At 30.8% G+C, this 20,725-nt stretch overlaps 1 protein-coding gene and 1 pseudogene across 2 annotated transcripts in view; one reads left to right on the plus strand and one right to left on the minus strand.

The window, feature by feature from the left end:
* LOC143071791 (triacylglycerol hydrolase DDHD2-like) overlaps window positions 1-20,663 on the minus strand; it is a 30,319-nt gene extending 9,656 nt beyond the window's left edge. Inside the window, exons 1-16 of one of the 2 annotated variants that reach the window (XM_076246370.1) lie at window positions 20,458-20,652; window positions 17,784-17,822; window positions 16,888-17,250; window positions 15,861-16,292; window positions 15,210-15,397; window positions 14,550-14,693; window positions 13,992-14,009; window positions 10,902-10,965; window positions 8,496-8,585; window positions 7,975-8,116; window positions 7,219-7,321; window positions 6,852-6,957; window positions 4,539-4,669; window positions 4,123-4,239; window positions 3,697-3,792; window positions 357-466 (exon numbers count right to left, since the gene is read on the minus strand). In XM_076246370.1, coding sequence (XP_076102485.1) covers window positions 357-466; window positions 3,697-3,792; window positions 4,123-4,239; window positions 4,539-4,669; window positions 6,852-6,957; window positions 7,219-7,321; window positions 7,975-8,116; window positions 8,496-8,585; window positions 10,902-10,965; window positions 13,992-14,009; window positions 14,550-14,693; window positions 15,210-15,397; window positions 15,861-16,292; window positions 16,888-17,250; window positions 17,784-17,822; window positions 20,458-20,599 — 2,285 coding nt within the window. In that variant the 5' untranslated portion in view covers window positions 20,600-20,652. Of the gene's footprint in view, window positions 1-356; window positions 467-3,696; window positions 3,793-4,122; window positions 4,240-4,538; window positions 4,670-6,851; window positions 6,958-7,218; window positions 7,322-7,974; window positions 8,117-8,495; window positions 8,586-10,901; window positions 10,966-13,991; window positions 14,010-14,549; window positions 14,694-15,209; window positions 15,398-15,860; window positions 16,293-16,887; window positions 17,251-17,783; window positions 17,823-20,457 lie in introns of both variants that reach the window. The other variant, XM_076246371.1, reaches the window with a different exon arrangement.
* On the plus strand, window positions 8,997-10,431 carry LOC143071792 (uncharacterized; annotated as a pseudogene).
* Window positions 20,664-20,725: the final 62 nt, after the last annotated feature.

A 20,725-nucleotide genomic window follows, 5' to 3' on the forward strand; every position in this document is an offset into this window, starting at 1 on the left:
CTTAGTGGAGAAATATTCATACTTGATGCAACATAAAAAACACTTTTCTATCTGTGTCTTTTTGATATACATAATACCCTTCTTTCTCGTTTTAAACATAAACATGTTTAACATTGCTTTTTTTTTTCATTCATGCCATTTTAAAATAAATACTTTCCTCAATCACATTTATTTTTAAATCCCAAATTTGACCCTCATTATTGAATTATACATCCTTGTCTTATGATCTCTGTTAGATAGTTATTGGTACCACACATGTTTGATAGTTGTCTCAAGAGTACTAAACAAAGAGAAATGAATCTACAGTATACCCAGTCATTGGTTAAAGTGTATATTTCTGAGTCAGATAGTGTTACCTTTGTTGACTAGCTTCTTGTTGTTTTTCCATTTCCTGTTCTATCTGTTGTCTAATTCTCCTTTCTTCTTCTGCTTTCTTCTTTTTATCTGCTGATTGTTTCTTGTTTACCTAGTATAACATTTATATAATGATAACATTATAAGTAAAATCTTTTTCTCTAATTCTTAGTCAATTTATCCCTTTCTGCACCCATTGTATAAAAAAATTTAATCAACGTCTGGTTCGTTTGATCTCAGTTCTTCATTGGTTAAAATCTGATTATGACAAATGAATTTTCTTGCTTTCCTCTGAATTTCCTATTGTGACGGCATGAAAAAAGGCGACCATGCCTGATGACGTCACATAGAAAGAACACATCTTTTTGAAGATCATTCAAAAAAAGGAATAAGTTTGCCTGCATATTGTTTGAAAATCATTAGAGAAACAGATTCTACCACCAAATCTTGTGTAATACGATATTTATCCACTCTCGACAGTTAAATTTTAAATATCTAAAATGCTCGGCGAGCTTGCGTTTTAAATTTGAAAATTTAACTGTCTCGAGTGGATAAATATCGTATCACACTCGATGCAGTGGTAGAATCTATATTTACCTATAAATGATACCTCCATATGTTGTATAAAATATCTATTCAAGCAACCTTTGTCTTGCAATCATATTCTGCTATACTATGACTTTCTTATATCAATTAATTGATGGTTGTCTATTTTGTATATCTTTTACCTATATTTTACATTATTCCTAAGTTATTATGCATACATTGTGTATAAATATTATGTTCATATAAACCAAATAAAAAAGAAATTCATCGTAAATGAAAAATATTCTTCAATCATTATCAAATATGCTTTAATTGATAAATGAATAGGATGATACTGTCTGCTTACATTTAATAGTATATCACTAGGATTGTAATAACATGCCCAAAATTAGTACTTGTATTATATGGGTTACAGTACTATCCAAATAAACACTGTCATATAATTGCCATAACATATTTGTATAAGATATCCTGAAGCAAAATATATTTGGATATGACAATGTGATAACTAATCAGAGATCTCAAAATAAAACATTTCTGACATGATTTACTTAAATGCACAATATCGTAAGGTCTGAAGAAAATATCAGACTTAACTCATAATTATAAATATACGACAGATTTTGAAATCTTCTTTTATAGAATTTGATAATTTAAAATTTAATGTGCCAACCAGATGCTCTGCAGGGTGTAGCTTTATACGACTGCAGAGGTTGAACCCTAAACGGTTGGTGCAAGTATAGACATAACATTCAAGCTGGATTCAGCTTTAAATTTGGATTGTGATTAAATAGTTGACACAGCATAGGTTTCTGACACAGAATGAATGTGGTCTAATGAACTTAAAATTTTTGTTTTGCCTTTGAGCAATTCACTATGCTGTTGAATATTAATCCTCTCAAAAAAATGTTTGAAGAAATTTTCTTTTTATTTATGAAATCTGAAATGAGAAAAATTGACCCCATTCTGGACAAAGAAAGATAACTCCAATTGAAAATTTCTTGTAATTGTGCAATATTGTGCAATTAGATATTTCTTGCTATAGCGCAATACTGTGCAATTGAAAATACTTGCTATTGCACAATACTGTGCAATTGAAGATTTCTTGCTATTGCGCAATACTGTGCAATTGAAGATTTCTTGCTATTGCTGAATACTGTGCAATTGAAAATTTCTTGCTATTGCACAATACTTAATATAATAATTTTGGATCCTGATTTGGACCAAATTGAAAACTGGGCCAATAATCAAAAATCTAAGTTCATTTTTAGATTCAGCATATCAATGAACTCCAAAGATTCAATTTTTGTTAAAATCTAACTAAGTTTAATTTTGGACCCTTTGGACCTTAATGTAGACCAATTTGAAAACGGGACCAAAAATTAAGAATCTACATACACAGTTAGATTTGGCATATCAAAGAACCCCATTTATTCAATTTTTGATGACATCAAACAAAGTTTAATTTTGGACCCCGATTTGGACCAACTTGAAAACTGGGCCAAAAATCAAAAAATTAAGTACATTTTTAAATTCGGCATATTAAAGAAACCCAATTATTCAATTTTTGATGAAATCAAACAAAGTTTAATTTTAGACCCTTGGGGCCCCTTATTCCTAAACTGTTGGGACCAAAACTCCCAAAATCAATCCCAACCTTCCTTTTATGGTCATAAACCTTGTGTTTAAATTTCATAGATTTCTATTTACTTCTACTAAAGTTACGGTGCGAAAACCAAGAAAAATGTTTATTTGGGCCCCTTTTTGGCCCCTAATTCCTAAACTGTTCCGACCTCAACTCCCAAAATCAATCCCAACCTTCCTTTTGTGGTCATAAACCTTGTGTTTAAATTTCATTGATTTCTATTTTTCTATTTACTTATACTAAAGTTATAGTGCGAAAACCAAGAAAATGCTTATTTGGGCCCTTTTTGGCCCCTAATTCCTAAAATGTTGGGACCAAAACTCCCAAAATCAATCCTAACCTTCCTTTTGTGGTCATAAACCTTGTGTTAAAATTTCATAGATTTCCATTCACTTTTACTTAAGTTAGAGTGCGAAAACTAAAAGTATTCGGACGACGACAACGCCGACGACGACGTCAACGTGATACCAATATACGACCAAAAAATTTTCAATTTTTGCGGTCGTATAAAAAGCATCCTTATGTTAAAAATGTTTTCTTTATCCAAAGATATTTAGAAGGTATCAGTCATTAATTCTTACATTTTGAGAATCTCATAATATTGAAGACTTCAAAGAAACAGTCACATATCTATGGATATGGGTATGTATGTATATGGGATACTGTGTATAAGAAAATTGTTTAATGTCAAACTGTATACTTTTAGGTGATACACATATATTTTGATTAACTTTTAGGTGATATACACATATTTAGATTAAGCATTATAAATTTTTATTGAAAAAATTATGTTACAAACTAACCAATCTTGATGACTTCTGAAATGTTTTTAAAATGTTCATTTAGTTTTTCATATCATTCATAAAAATAATTTTACATTTTATATTATATCTTTCTTCTAACTATAATTTCAAGTAACATTTTATATAAATATTTATATACTTTTATCATTTTATAAAAATGTTTAAAAAGACAAATACATATTTCACTGTCCAGCAAAACTTTTGCATGAAATTGTAGCACTTACTTAAGCATGATATCTTTTATCAGTTCAAGAGTTTTGCTGCAATAAAACCATTATTACTGCATTAACCTTAAACCATTTTTTACTGGGAGAAATGGCATTATATAAAACTTTTGATGTATGTTACCTTTTTCTGTTGTTCTTCCTTGAGAATACCCTGCAGTTTCTTCCTTGGACCCATGGGTAAACCTAGGTCTTTAAGATCACTCTCACTACACATGGTCTGTAAAACACATGTCATCAACTATTACTTCTTTTACAAATCATGTGATATGATTTATCAGTTTTTATATGACTTCATACTAACAATCTGAAACAGCTTCAATACATGATTTATACCATTTTTACCTCAATATTGAATATAAATAAGTAAGGATTCAAATTAAATTTTTAGTATGTAAGGATTCATCTACAAATAAATAATTAATTAACCAACAGTGATGTCCCTTTTTAAAAATAAATTTCATCAGTTTTTTTAACCCTAATCTTAATAGCATTTGTTTATCTAAGGTCTTGTAATTGCAAGAGAATGTTAGATTATCATGTGACTTACCAGAGCTTCCATGTCAATCTGTTCATCGTTAAACACCTTTACTTTCTCTTTCAGTCCAACTTTAGCCAGGAGATCTTCTAATGTCATCTCTGATTCTTCTTCAGTATCTTCTTCAACCTACAAATTAGATTTATACTTATAATTCGCAGGCTATATATGGAATGATAAACTTTTGTCTTGAAGCCACAAAAACTCTCTTGTGTTTTCTTGAACATTAACAAGATTATCAAAGCTTTTAAATTTGAACTTTAAAACAGAAAGTTAGATAAAACTATATCTTGTTTGATCAATATTTGCAATATTATAAGTTATACGGTTTGCTACTGACCCCCTACAGATCCATAGTAAAACTAATAGGGGTGAGGACAGAGGTTTGATAAGTAATCTTATTATCATTTAAATTATAAAAAACTCACCTCCCCATTCAATGTCTCTACAGGTTGGATTACTTCTGGTTGTGTTGGAGGGACATACTGCTCCTGTGTGGGAGTGTCATCAATATCCTCGTCCTTCTGGTGAAGAAGTAGGTCAAACAATACACAACACCCTAAAATAATTATAATGTCTGATGAAGAAGTAGGTCAAACAATACACAACAGCCTAAAACATTTATAAGGAGTAAACTTATATAACAACTTTCAACTTATGTAAAAAGAAATAATCCTGCATATTATTTCCATGAAAATAAAACCATTTACCTAATTTAAACTAATATTGATGATGCAGCGACAGTGTACCTAATATCAAAATGATTTTATTTTAATTCTCTCAATTAATTTCCTGATTTATGACTTTTATTTCTAGCAGCAAATATTACAAACATATTCAGAACAGTCATGTATTAAAATACTAGGGATGTCAACAATAGACATGTACAGTAGTACAGATGTTGTTCTTGCTATAATCTTAACAATACCAGACTGATATGCTGTCAGATTGTATTGTGCTAGAACACAAGACATATTACACTACAGTGTTCTCCCCAGAAATTTTGGATAGCATCACATTTGGCGTAAAAAAAATAAACTGTATTTTATTCGATGTCATTTGTTGCACCACGTAGCAGTAATGCTCTATTTCCTTTATGTTATATGTTTATATTGTTCAATTCATAACTGAGAATACAATTAACTATACCCATGACAACAGTTGTTTCAATTTATGTTTTCTATATTCATTTATAGTTACAAAATTGTTTTTCCTCTTGGGCCACATATAAATATATGTGTGGTTTCAGTTACCGTACCTACATTTACCCAACACAAGAATGAATGAATGAATGAATTTTATATAAAAAGGGATGAGAAAGTATCATAAAGCAATTTCATTTTTTTTTCTTTGTCATGTCTATGAAATTCATTGTTTCATGGTAGCAGGTACATGTACTCAATGAATTAGTCCCAGTTGTTTCTTTCTACTGTAAAATTATATATAAAGGGAAATTTATGAAAATAAACAATGTTTGAAAAAAGATTAGGATTGCATGTGATGCTTTTATGCATTAAAGGGATGAAAAATTAACTAAAGCCAATTATGATCACTTTATGTATAGATTATCGGGTTTTCTACACATTGATATCGTAAAATATCAGCCGCGAGCCACAATGTGAACCTTTTTGGCGAGTGAGCATAGCGAACGAGCTAAAAAGTTTCACATTGTTTTGAGCGGCTGATATTTTACGATATCTATACGAAGAAAACCCGATAATCTTTTTATCGTTCTATTACTGGTCGTTTCTTTCTCCCTAAGACAGTTTTACGCTTGACAAAAGCAAGCTTGATAACATCTCCTCTCGCATTGTGACGTCGCTGATAATGCCTGGTTTCGTTTTGAAGTCTTATACGAGAATACGGAGCAACAGAGCAGGGTGATATAGGCGGAGGGAAGGACGATAAAAAGAAGTATCAAACTTATTTAGTTCAAATTCAAAATGTTATATATATACACTCTTGATTGACAAGTATAAATTCCAGTAGAAAAGAAAGTAATTTTTTGAAAGTAGCAAAAATATACGACCAAACTTCTTTTCTAAAGGGATAAATCGTCTGTATCTTTGAATTTTCATTATGCAAACGTAGATATTGAATTGTTTTATGATTTTCTAATTACGTTTTCTGCATGTCGAAATTTGCGATTGAACCACGTGGTATAAGGCATGTCACAAGTGTCAGCTTGGGGTATTAATATCCAATCAGTTATCACCCAAAAGGCAATTAACACCTATTTAATCACTCTAAATTGCCTCTTTTGTCCGACTTGAAGGGATTTCAATTAAAATTGATATATCTTTTATGATCACAAGTGGTAATTAGATGAAAGTTCAAAATATCGGACATGGTTTTACGATAGATACAAGAAAAATAGCATCCTAAAAATAATTATAGCGTCGCGGAAATTATTATAGCATCTCGGGGAAAAAATCATGGTGCCGCGACACTAAAATGGGGTGGGGAGAACACTGCACTACTAAATGCATTATTCTGACATCATGCTGCATAGACTATATGTTCTTACTTCTTAAGACAACCATCTTCATTGAGAGACAAAAATACTAGTTCATGAACCCTTTACATTCCCAATTTAGACAAGCAAGCTACCAGAAGACCATAAAGGTGGTTGATAATAATATTTTTAAAATGCATTACATATAAAGGTTTCCTCTACAGTCTTTTTTAACTTGAGCTCAATTAAATTGTCATGCTGAGATAACTGTTTGGCAGAAACCTACCTAAACTATGCCCTGCAACGGACACTGCTCCCTGAAAGCTGGGATTTCTGTTACAAAACAGCTGATACAATCTGTTCATTTCTGTACCAACTGTGTCTGCTATACACTACATAAAGAACAAAAATAGTTAATCAATTGCAGAACTTCCATTCATATTTAGTATCATTACTATTATTTACTCAACAAAATATAGTTGACATGATTTACTATAAAAGGGATTTTTTTTAACATTACTTGAGACTTCATGGAGCCATCTCCTCATCATTTATTTTAAGTCAAGCCATTAGACAAATTAAAATAGAATACTAATATTACTCTCATTTTCTTTAAAATATAATCAATCTAAACCCTGGATTAAATGAAATACCTGAGCATAAACTGGACTAGTATAAAACAAGATATCCATCAAAGTGTCATTTACAAAGTTACGAAGCTTCTGAGTACTTGGTAAAGTGATAGCCTTCAGCCGTCTGTAAAAACGTATTCAAAATGAGGTAAATTTAGTCCTATGCATGGTGTTAAATCACATACAGGTACTAGCATTTAAGTAGAATATTTATCAAACGTTAATTTCAGCAACATATGAACAAAAGCTAAACTGTCACCTTCCCTTTTTATTCATTACCAACAAGATGTCTGGAGCCTGTAATTCAGTGGTTACTTTTTTTTCTGTGTATCATACTTGTTTTTCATTCATCATTTTGTACAAAAATTAGGCAGTTAGATTTCCATATTTTACATTTATCATTTCTGAGGTTTTCAAAACTAAATATGCTGTTTTAGTTTTGTTCATTGTTTAGGTGATCTCTACTTGTTAAGTTCTGTGTTATGTGGTCACTTATTTTTGTATTTATTCATGTGTCATTATGACTGAAATACCCCTGCTTGCAGCAAATGAGATATCCAATGGTGTATATCTTTAGTGTTATTTTCAATCAAAAGATAACATCTTCATCAAAAGGAAATCTTTATCATTCAAATGCGCATAAAAAACAGCTCACAATTTATTAGAGCAGCTAAAAGGTATAGGCAATCAAGCATTATAAGTGCTACCACCATTACAAATAGTAGGTAACATATCGAGAGAAAAAAAATTGATGATCATTATATACAATAGACATACTGATCTACTCCAGTGGCATCTCCATGTAACACAGAATGCCAAAGAACAGGAAGAAATTCAACTCTGCCTATTCTGTTCTCATCCTTATACTTTCTAAAATGGCTATTCTGCAGTTCAAGCGATATTGAACGGAAGTCATCAACTGAAATGAAAAGAAAAAATATAACACAGATGAGTACATTTGATTGTATAACCAATTCAATTCAATAGCCTGTCAGTATACCAAATAACAAAAGAGAAAATCTCTAGAATAAGTTCTATCTAAATAACAAAATTGCAACATAATTTAAACATTGTGAAAATGGTTTAAGTACTGCTTGAAATAATGACTTGTAATTAAATGATTTTAAATCATATGATACACTTTAAACAATATATATATTTTTTCAGATAGCAAATTTAGTAATCTTTAGTTTTTTTTATCCAGTTGATAAAGATATCCATATAATTTTATCACTTAAAAACTTATACCCCCATAGGTTACAACTTTCTGACAATTGATAAATTAACATGAGACCTACCACATTCCACTATATTTCTAAATTTAACATCACAGAATTTTCCTATACCATGCACAACAAATACAACATGGTCTACCTGAGATGGTTCTCCTAAAAAATAAAGGTTTCATAACTGTTAAATATCTAAAACAATGTGTTACTTATTTCCTTTTTAATACTGACTGTTTTTACTCAAAAGCCTATGGTCATTTGATGGAAAGTTTCTTGTTTGTGGGTTCTAGAAAATAAGGTCCACAACTTGTCTCAACATAATAGAACATACTTCATGTTATAAAAACTACGCGATAAAAAAATTTCCAAATTACTTTCAATTTATGTTTTTGTTGGTTTTACTCCTTTGTTTTTTTTTCACCATATTGGTAGGTCAACATGGTCATCAGACATAAGGTTTCCACTAGACCTATAAGCTAGATGATGGAGGCGAAGTTAAGTTCAAGATTTTTTAAATGTGTATGACAGCAAATACACACTAGTCAATAGGTGTTGCAAACTGAGTGGAAAAGTCGGAGTACCTCTACTTTAGCGGACCCCATAAAAAGTACGGGAAACTATAGTAAATACTAGTATATAGGAATTGGTCCCGCCAAAAAGTTAAAAACGAAAATAGGCCAAAAATCAAAAAAAGAAGGTCAAAATCGAACTCCCCAGGTCAAGTTTTGTTTAAAAAACTGTTGTTTTAAACAGTTTTTTAAATGAAAATTACAAAATCTAGTAGAAATACGTCTTGGTAAGTGTACAAAATGTCTACGCTTCCGTAACTCAGGTAGGTGTATCACGTGATAAAAATTCCATTATCTGTGACCTCTATGTCATAAATATTCATGAATAAGTGACGTCATAGTCAACCGTAACGTAAAATCAGCTGTGTTTACAAACACTGTTACAATGTAAATACGGAAATGCCGATCAAGTTAAAAGATTTGTTTATTATTTGTGAAAGTGTTGAGAAAATTATTCAGTGGTGTTTTTCACTAGGATTAATTCTAGATTTATCTGGAGAGGTATGTAAAAAGTGTAGCCATGGCCATTTCAGTTTAAGAAAAGACAGTTCTTTTTCAAACGACATTTTTTATTGGAAGTGTAGCAACAAAAAATGCAATTAAAAGGTCTCCATCAGAAACGGATCCTGGTTTCAAGGACATAATTTAAGTTTGGAAAAAATATTATTCATCACTTATTTCTGGATTTACAAAATAGACCAAGAATTTGTTAAACATCAACTTTCTATTTGTAATCAAACAATCGTAGATTGGTACAATTATTGCCGTGAAGTTTGCATAGAAATTTTGGAAATAGACAGTGAAAAAATAGGTGGAGAAAACGTTATCGTAGAAATAGACGAAAGTAAATTTGGAAAAAGAAAATACCATAAAGGGCGACGAGTTGAAGGACAGTGGGTCTTTGGAGGTATAGAAAGAGACAGCAAAAAAAGTTTTTTTGCATCAGTAGAAAATCGGACAAAAGAAACACTGTTAAAATTAATAAAAGACAACATAAAACCAGGAACCACAATCATCAGCGACTGTTGGAAGGCATATGATTGTCTAGGATCTGAGGGATTTGAACACTTAAAAGTCAACCATTCTGTAAATTTTGTAGACCCTGAAACAGGAGCGCATACAAATACGATTGAAAGTACTTGGCGAGCACTTAAAAAATCACTTCCAAAATACGGCACAGTAAAATCCCTTTATGACACTTATTTCAGTCAATATTGTGTACGAAAAAAATATATTATTGGCTCTGAGGACCCTTTCCTAGCATTTATTAACCTTATTAAAAAAGTGTATAATCCGGAAAAACAAAAACAAGCCCTAATTACGACAGAAACTATCACCGTCAGTGTACCACAACCTGCATCAAAAAAACCAAGAGTACTAAACGAAATAACAAACACACTAAATTCTAGTCTGGATGATTTTCAAGCTTAAATGGGTAAGTGCATTATATTTATTTTTAATTGTTCAGTTTCACTAGTTAAAATCACTTTTTAAAAATCATTTACATCGACGTCTTTCGAAGCGGTAAAAAAAATGGCCGCTGTTTATATTTCAGCATAGCAACGTAACTCGGGGTTATTGGTCATGCGCATAAATTGTGCATCTTCCAACTTCCGGGGTCCGCTAAAACAGATTCTTCCCGAAAAGTCAACACTACAAAGAGCCAGATGAGCAAAAATGGGTGTTTCTTTCATCACTTGATTAATGTATTTGTACAGTACGACTAATTAAATAAACAGCGGCTGATAAAAAATTTAATTAGAGGGGGCCCAGTGACTGCCTAAGAGGGGGCTTGCTCCAGTCATGCTTCAGTGATTCCTTATATAAACAACCAAATTTTTTTACAGAAAGGGGGCCTGCTCCCCCCTTAAATCTGTCTCTAATAGACAAAATGTAAATTCCATACCATCTTCAATTGTTGCAAAATCTTCTACACCTCTTTTAACCACTCTTGGTCTCATTCCTTCTCCCTACAGAAAAGAGAGACAATTATAGAAATCTTTATCTTGTGACCAGAAAACAGATGTTTCTACTTTACCTTCTTGGTAATGTTTTTAAATAAATTTAGAACATATGCATGTGTCTGCCTGAAGTCAGAAACCTTGTTAGTAGAATGTAATATCTTATATATTTTATTTGTTTAGAGAATAAGATGAAGATGGCACAAATTTAATTATATTAGTTTATTTTTTTCATAAATATCTTTAATATTAATTTGACTTTGGAATATTCCAAACTTGTAATTTATATTCTGATACAGTAGTGCTACGTGTATCTGTATGCAATAATTTCCGATATACATAAATCAATCTTTCCATATTTGTCCAATGTTCAACACTAACCATTTTCTACATTTGAAAATGCCTGTACCAAGTCAGGAATATGACAGTTCTTGTCCATTCGTTTTTGATGCGTTTTGCTATTTGATTTTGCCATGTGATTATGGACTTTCCGAATTGATTTTCCTCTGAGTTCAGTATTTTTGTGATTTTATTTTTATATATAGTCAATATCTTATGACTTGACAATCTTTTTGTACATTTATTTAATTTCATTCGAATTATAGTGGAGTAGGTCCAGTAAGGGCTGATTTTGGCCTCAAATTTCAGGTTCATCCAACGAAAGATTGTGGACACTTTCTAAACATTAAGGATCTATTTCAATTGATTCAATTAGTTTATGTGAAAGATTTTAACTGATTTAGTCATTAAAAACGATCCGATTCAAGCTTAAATATGTAAAATCTATCAAATAGGCAAAAAAACGTCACTTTTCAGATGGTTTTTGTCAAAAATGAAAGTGGCCACATCCGTGTTCATCCTCAACCTTTAGATATGTTATGTATTATCATCAAATACAACTTACATTTCAATATTATGAATGAACGCAAATGCGGACACTTTCCTTTAAGACGCAAACCGTCTAAAATTTAACTTAAATGCTAAAATTGTGAAGATTTCAGTAATTTAGCATGACTTAATGATGCTAGTACCTGATATATGTGCATTGTATTGTCAAAAACAGCCCATATTTATGTAGCAGCAGCATTCTACTTTCCAGTAAATAGCTAAAAGGTAACATTTTCACAATTTTGTAAAACTGCTATATTTTCGGGCCAAAAAGGGGTTTTACTGAACCTACTCCTTTAATATATATCATTTTGTCATCATTGTAAAAAACATGGTATCATCATAACAAAGGAATGCAATGATTTCAATCATTTCATACAATAAAAAAAAGAACATCTTTAACCTTTTTAATATGCAATCATGTTACAATTGTCTTTACAATTTCTAAAAGTATTATGAAGTGCTTCAGTTTAAAAATCACTTTTGACAGGAAACTTGTTATTTTACATAAAGAGTCATTATCAAATCATATGTTAAAATCAACCTGAATCTTCTTTAATTAACTTTAAAGTTTACAAAGCTGTATCTAATGAACTAACATATGTTTTCTGTATACAATAATGTCCGAAGTACATGTAATCATGCTAATTCTAAAAGTTAATATCTTCTGTACATATATATTTGTATTAACCCATGCAGTTTTGAAAATTACATTAAAATTTAAATAAATGATCATGTTAAAAAAGAAAGTCAGATTTTAAATATGAGAATGTTATTTAAAAAAAAATGTTCATAGTCTTTTAAGTTTGGAATATAAAGCACTACTTTAACATCAAATCAAAATTTAAAATATTAAAATGATTAAAAGATTTTACAAAGAGACATGGAAGGCACTTTTTTCACCCCCTTCCCTATATTATATACAAATAATAGTTTTGTTTTTATACTAACAAATTAACAATTCCTACAAACTCCAAGGAAAGATGCACCCTCATACAATTGTTTAACTTTGCCTCCCATCCTCTCACCACAATCAATGTATTTTGGAACAGCCCTAACCATATCCAAGATACACACTGGAAGTGGCATAAACATGTTTTCAGTTGTTATTTAAATTATGTTAATACCACACATGCTTCATATATAATTGGTTATATTTTGTCTATACATTTGTATTAAACACATTCCTTTGACAAGCATATTAAAAGTACATTTATTGTCATACAAATCAATTTAAAACATTTTTTAAGAGTTTTCCATGCTGTCAAAGGACAGCAGTTCATCACAATGTTACCATGGGCTATTATCTCATCTCAATAAAATAAACTTGTGGTCTTAATCTAAAAGTATATAATATCATTTCTACTATTGTTTATTATATAATTTACATCTTTAAAACTTACTAGTTGCACCAAAAATACTATTAATTTTTTTACTTGGCTTTATCTTTTAAAATTTACTTATCAACCCTTAAAACTGTGTTAAGTTCCCTTCTTTTCAAATGTAATTTAAGCTATAGAAAACAGAAGTTAAATCATGCTGGTCCTACTTAAATCAAGGATAAAGTTTCACTAAAAAAGAACAAAAGCTCAGTTTTGTTCGTAAGATGTAAACTGGGATCGGAGAATACGTAATAAATTTAATTCTAAATATCAACATAAGAGCTGCATCTAATAGAAATTGACCTTATGCAAATGAATATTAATGCATGTTAACCTATTTTGGGTTGAAAACAACTTAAAGGAAAGTCTGTAACTGTTTGATATTTGAGATGGTATATTAGAATACAACAAATCAGTCCAAAATTTATCTTTTACTTTTTTAATGTTCCAAACGCAATCAAAATCTTATACATGTTCATGTATATGTGCACTTGCTTGTAGTCGATTTCTATCCAACGCAGCTCATATGCTAAAGGACATAAATTAACAGCCTAAAACATGTACACAACAGATGACATTTAAAGTTGTTAATGTCAGATACAAAATATGGTTTCACGATCCTGAAACTCAATTTTTTGTCATTCAATATCAAAACAACTCAAATAATAAGTAAAGAATATTAGCATACAGTACTAAAACCTGACACTGAAAACAAAGTAAGAAACTAAAAACAAGCACATGGGAATAAAATAAATGTTGACTCACCACCATAGGAGACATGCCCTGAATCAGAGAAAAATGGAAGATTTATACATAGCACATTTACCCATTAGTTACCATTCTCAATACATGAAGAAATATGATTTTACAAGATGATACTAATAATAACTTCACTGACTTATTAGTAATAATAACTGCTTGAAATTCTTCATTTCACAGATTTCCATTTTTATCAACCATTTTTCTCCACAATAAATGCTGAAGCCGAAATACTTTGTGCATTAAGTATCTTATTAAATATCAATAACTTTGTGTTGGTTTATACATCTCCTACTAATATTATATGATGCTAAATCCCAAGAAGACAGTATCATTGTTTTTTGTGTTAAAACAATTTCTTAACATGCTTATATATTAACAAGATGACCTTTCAAGATTATCAAGACACAAATCACATTTTTTTTCTATAACTACTATTTCTATGTTATACATGATTCAGTTTGATATGTATTGTAAAATGTTCTAGTTATATTTCAACAAGTAAATTAGTAAAAAGGCTATAAACTATAATAAAAAATTTGTATTAATTAATTTTCAACTAACCTGAACCATTCCCCACTCATCAGGCTGTGATGACGCTGTGAAATGTACGATCACATTGGCATTATGCATTACGATTGTCTCCCCTCCTGGGAACTCGAGTCTTTTATGCCATGTATTATTTAACACTGCATTTCTGTACTCATTCTGAAAAAATGTAACAACTATTGTTATCAGATGATCGGTCATGTCAATGGTCGACAAAACTAACTCTTTTTTTAAAATGCATTGGCTAGAGACATGACTGAAAATCTGAAAACAATTTTATATAATATCAACTCAATGTACTTAACTCATGCAACATCACAGTCGACAGAAGTGATAACTATGAATTGCTAGCGACAGCTGGATGCTGTCAGAAAACACAATAACATGAATGGTCTTTAAATGAAGATTAGGAACAGGTACTTTTGTTAATCAAGTTTTCAATGAAGTATCATGCAGATACAAAAGTTGGGTTTTATTCATTACAATTAAGAAAACTTTTTTGTGTTACAATTAAGAAAATTTTCAAAAAATAAAAGTACAGAAGATTATAAATCTGTCTATAACTAAATCTGTCTATAACTAAATTGTGCTCACTGTTGAAGACAATAAGGTAACTTATTGTTCTTTTTGTTGATAGTTGTCACCTTGAAGAACACATCTTATTTATATATTTACCTCAATCTGCTGGGCAAACTGTTCTTCATAAGGTACATATCTACTGTCTGATTCTCTCTTAAAGAACCAGGTACACCTGCGTACAGAGGATGGCATATCATCATCCCAATAAACAGATTTCTTTGTTCTCTGGAATATATTGACATCATATCTTCCCCCATCGGTTGGTATGTCTATTGTGTCATTACCTACAAATTCAAAAGTAAAAATATCTTCTAAAACAAAAGTAAAAATTTACTTAATCAAAACAGATCCACAAGTAAGAATCCAATATTTCAATTCTTCATTCTTTTACATGTAAAACTGAATTTAAGATATTTTATAATAAGAAACAAAATACAATGAAATAGTTCTTAGAACTAAGTTTCCACAAATAAAAAGCATATTTGCAAAGTACCTATACCAAGTCAGGAAATTGATTGTTAATAACCAACTGTTCTTCTGTTAATCATTTGAAGGTTCTTAAATCGTATTTTCATAGTTCTTCTCTACCTGTAATGGTTAAGTATAAAATGTCAAATGCGAGTTATATAAGGTCTGTAGAAAAATGCAACTGTGATATCTTACAAAATTCATCAGCTTGCTGCAGTTTTTAGAAGTAAAAATGTATATGCTAGCATTTTTGTTAGTCCTATAACATTGATATCTTACCAGAATTGTAAGCTTCTTCTAGTTTTATACTGTCCATCAGTGAAAAGGTAAACCAACATTCCTTCAGTTCCACTCTCTTACTGTAACACCAATGTGGAGTTACTGGTTGATAAATACCCTGGTCCCCTGTATTATATGGAGCAGGCTGTGATGAACTGTAATACCCAGAGGGCTGTTGACCATTGAACCCAGGTTGTTGTTGCCCATTAAAGCCCCCTTCCATATTGTACCCTGATGACATTGTGGGTGCTACTTGAGCCACTGGTGGTGTGAATGGTGAGGGGGGCAGAGGATTTGATGTGGGCCCTGGAAATCTCTGTGCTCCTGGTGGTTGTTGAAACATGTTTGGAACAGGAGTTAATGTATCTGGAGGCATTGCATATCTCATTTTGCCAGCATCTTTTCTCCTAAAAGCATTCTGTGGTGTAGAACCTGTAATGAAAACAAATTATTCTTTTACAGTTAAATGTAAATATTATATATTGTTGACAGCCTGACACATTAAAACACTTGATCTGTCAGATGGATTCTTATGTTATCATGAATACCTTAAACAGTAAGAACTAGAAGTATTAAAGTATTAAAGTTGACGGTGATAGGAAAAATTTAAGATAATTGTGAACATTTCATGGCAATTACTTTTTAATGATATTTTTTACATTTCATTTATTTCGGTACGATGCTGATAAATAATGTGATACGAAAAATAAAGAAAAACAATATATCAACACCCCATGTGAGAACAAAGTTTTTATGGCTTCATATACATAATTTCAATGTTTTTTTCCTTCCTTTTTTTTTACATACACATTGTTGTTTGAGGTCAATTGTTGTAATGGCTTCCAATAGTCTAGTCAAAATCTGTTATAGTATAATTTATTTAAAAGAATGCATGTTTGCATTTTTAAGTACAGAGAGTAAAATATTAATGTCTTTTTGAACTATATCAGTACCATATAATTTGTTAATTTAACGCTATTCAAAGATAATTCTTAAAAATCAATATGCAAATGTATAGATCTATAACCTGTAGATGGTGGCCCACCATGTCTTGGTATCTGTCCAGGTGTTCCAAACCCAGGCATCTGGCCAGGTGTTCCCATACCGGGTATTTGGCCAGGTGTTCTCATTCCAGGAAATTGCCCTGGTGTTCCCATTTGTCCTGGCCCTGGACTAGATCTCTGTGGGGGAGTCTGACTGTTGAACCTTTGTGGTATTGAACTCTGCGGAGGAGTCTGACTGTTGAACCTTTGTGGTATTGAACTGGGTATTTGTTTTGAAGGAAAAGGGTTGTGTCCCACATTAGCAAAGGGGTCTGAACCACCAACATTCTGGAAGGGATTATTACTAGGCTCTTGTCCAACAAAACTGTCTGCTTCTCCTTCTTCTTCTGTAATAAATAATATTGAGGAATGTAAATAAGGTTAAAATTACGAAATAATTTCTTGATAAATAATAACATTTATTACATGTATATACATAATCCATTCAAGTTAGGTTAGCAACATTAAAACTAGTAAATATTACATTGTACTTAATTAAGGAAATCATTTATGTAAAAAAGATCAAAAAATAGATTTTGCATTTATTGCAAATCTTCAACCACCTAACAATACACCAACAACACAGACAAAGAAACAGAAAAAATATTGCATTCACAAGGAAAATACAATTGAACATAAAAACTAAAAAAATTAAGGCACCTTCACAATATATAAAAATGTACACTGACAAGAAAAGTGGTTTTGTTGAATTAAATGTAAAGTAGTGAAGATACATTTAGGAAAAAGGCTGAGGCTAGAAGCACAAAATATTGGTTCACCAAAAACCTGCAAGCCAGGAGTGTAATGGTGAAAATAAAGTATACATTTGTAAATATCAGGACATTATAGCAATGTGAAATAAGCAAAGACATTCAAGAACCTTGGTCATCTGTGTTTGACTCATCTTGTGAAGTTGTTCCTAAAATAGTCAATAAAAAGGTGAAAATGTAATACAAATGTATATTATTTGAGCAATTATTAACATTAAAAAACTTTTAAAAAAGACCAATAAATTAGGAAAATGTTATAATGTGTATTTCAAAATCCTCAGATAACTGAAAATTGACTGATTGATTAATAAATATTTAAGACAGAGTCATGGCATATTGGTATCATGACAAACTGAATATTGGACAATGACATATAGTTTAAATATCGTCAAGGGTTAGTTTTTCTTGACCAGTTCTAACCAGAAAATTAAAAAATTTGTTTGTTGGTCGGTACATACAACAGTTAGAATGCAGACAAAACGAAATATCAAATTTTAAAGTGGTATAACTCAAGAACAGTAAAAGTGATAGAGAGCACAAATGAGAACATTTGATTTTTTTCAAATTTGAGTGTTAAATTTAGAGTGCAAAAACTTGAACTTGATTCATGTTTGGTGTTAACAAGAAATGTATATAAGTTTCATAACAATTGGTTGAGGCAAAGTAAAGTTATATTGTAGAATGTGGTGACTGCATATTCAACATTTTTTGTTAAATCATTTATATTGGATATAAACCCCAAAACAGTGAATTGATGCCACCAAAATTTCTAACATGATTGGTGTTTGGTGGTAATAAGCATTGTGTTCATAACATTTGGTAACAGCAAAATAAAATTTGAGAATAGAAACTAATTGAAAGATGAAAGACAGGGAGATGTACATGTACATGGGTAAAAATATTTGCCTTCTTTATGTCATGTATATTCAATTTTATGCTTGAAACAGTATTTCTTAAAAATAAAATGCCAAAGCTTCAAAAATTTTAAGAATGTTTGCAGAGTTATTGATGTCTAAAACTTTAACTTGTTTAACACCCCATTAAAAATATTGATTCAGAGTAAAAAAAAATCTGTATACCCATAATTCTATTTTCTTTAGCCATATCAACAATACATATAGGTTTCTACATCATTCGAGTAAGATATGAAAACTAAATTTTCCCTGCTTATACACAGTATGAGCCACTGATATCATTTTGACCTTTAATTTTTAAACATTGAATATCATTCTAAACATTTGCAAATCTTATTCACAAATTCTTTACAAATATCATCTCTTGAATATATTAAATGCAACATTATCAACAAGTTCTAAATGCATATGCAATATTTCTTGAAATCTGAAACATTGCTCTATTATGGATATGTTCCGGACCATATGAGTATTTGGACCATACGCGTATGGTCATGACCATATGCGTATACTCATATGGTCCGACCATACACGTATGGTCCGACCGTATGCGTATGGTCGGACCATATGAGTATAATACTCGTTTGGTTATTAACGGGCCGGACCATATGAGTATTTGGACCATATAGGTATATTTATTTTTCCAAATTACATTATAAACGTTTCAATAATACAAGAACTTTATCTAAAAAAAACAGTGATGGTTTAAAACATGACAATTTTTTAATTTTATAATAAAAAAAACTACGTAAAAATTTAATATTGATGCCATAGTTAGTTTTCATCGCTAGTTACATTAGTGCATGTAGGCTTGGATGACATTCACTTCCACACAGTATCATAGCTTTTTTGCATTTGCAAGTTTTGTGCACGATCTTTTTCATTTACACATTTTGTTTGCGAGTGAAAAACAAGCCTTTTTTGCAGCTGCGTACAGTGATACCGAGGTCTTTGGCAATTCTGATGTCTACAGTGTTTTTAAGAAGCTCTAGATCTCAAATATCGTAAAATGGTTGACTGCAATACACCATCTTCACAACACAACTTAAATAAACTAATAGTATGCTACTTTCCAGTGACTTCTTATGTAACAGTTCATTAAGAACTTTTTGGAATTTAATTTTTTAGTCGACATATTGCCATTTACTCGTAATAACAAATCGGTTATGACCATCGGTATAAAATGTGTTTACTTTAAATTTGACAATTAAGTAAAATTAACAATGTGAAACTTCTTATTTTTATTTAGCTTATCTTTTTATTATAATATAACGATAAAATTACCTATATGATAGCATCTTTTGAATGAACGGTCATACCATATGAAGAGTTTAGAAGTATTAAAAGTAAACTGTAACAGAGTGTTAATTACCCCGACCATACGCGTATGGTCGGACCATATGAGTATATACCCATATGATCATGACCATACGCGTATGGTCTAAATACTCATATGGTCCGGAACATATTCATGTACTTCACTGTAAAATTAATTGTATTGACAGAATTGAAATAGTAAACATATTTTGTTCAAATGTGGAATTAAATGCAGCTCCAATGGAAGTAATGAAGTTGAATCCTAACATTAGCAGATAAAAAAAAATGCAGAGTCACATTATGGTATCTATATATGTCCATATGGTTTGCTGAAAAGTCTATTATTTATCATTAATTTTATGATTTTCAATTTATTTATGATTTTTTTTATTCGATATCTATAAAAATACAAATATCTTATCAACATGTTTTCCTCCACAAATACAACATAATGCCACAATCATTTTTGAGTATTTTACAGTCAATATACTTTACTTTCATATCATGATTTAACTAAAATTTAAAGACATCACAAAGATAAATAAATCAGAACCTGAATCTAGCAGTGAAGGTTCACTTTGAACGACAGGCATCAGAAGATTCTGATTATCAGGAGGATTAAGGGTTAAACCCCCTCCAGCAGGCATTAGTAGAAGCGGTGGAGGTGTAGAGTCTTTATTTCCTCTATCTGCCATAAGTGTTTCTGCTGTCAAGAATCGGCACACGTCATTGACAACTCTTCGGTATTGGAGACAATTAAAGTGTAAATTTGATCTTAGTCGCAAAGGCACTTGAAGTAACGTCAAGATAGACCTTAATTG

This window comes from Mytilus galloprovincialis, chromosome 4, assembly GCF_965363235.1.
Source record: "Mytilus galloprovincialis chromosome 4, xbMytGall1.hap1.1, whole genome shotgun sequence".
Classification (NCBI taxonomy): domain Eukaryota; kingdom Metazoa; phylum Mollusca; class Bivalvia; order Mytilida; family Mytilidae; genus Mytilus; species Mytilus galloprovincialis.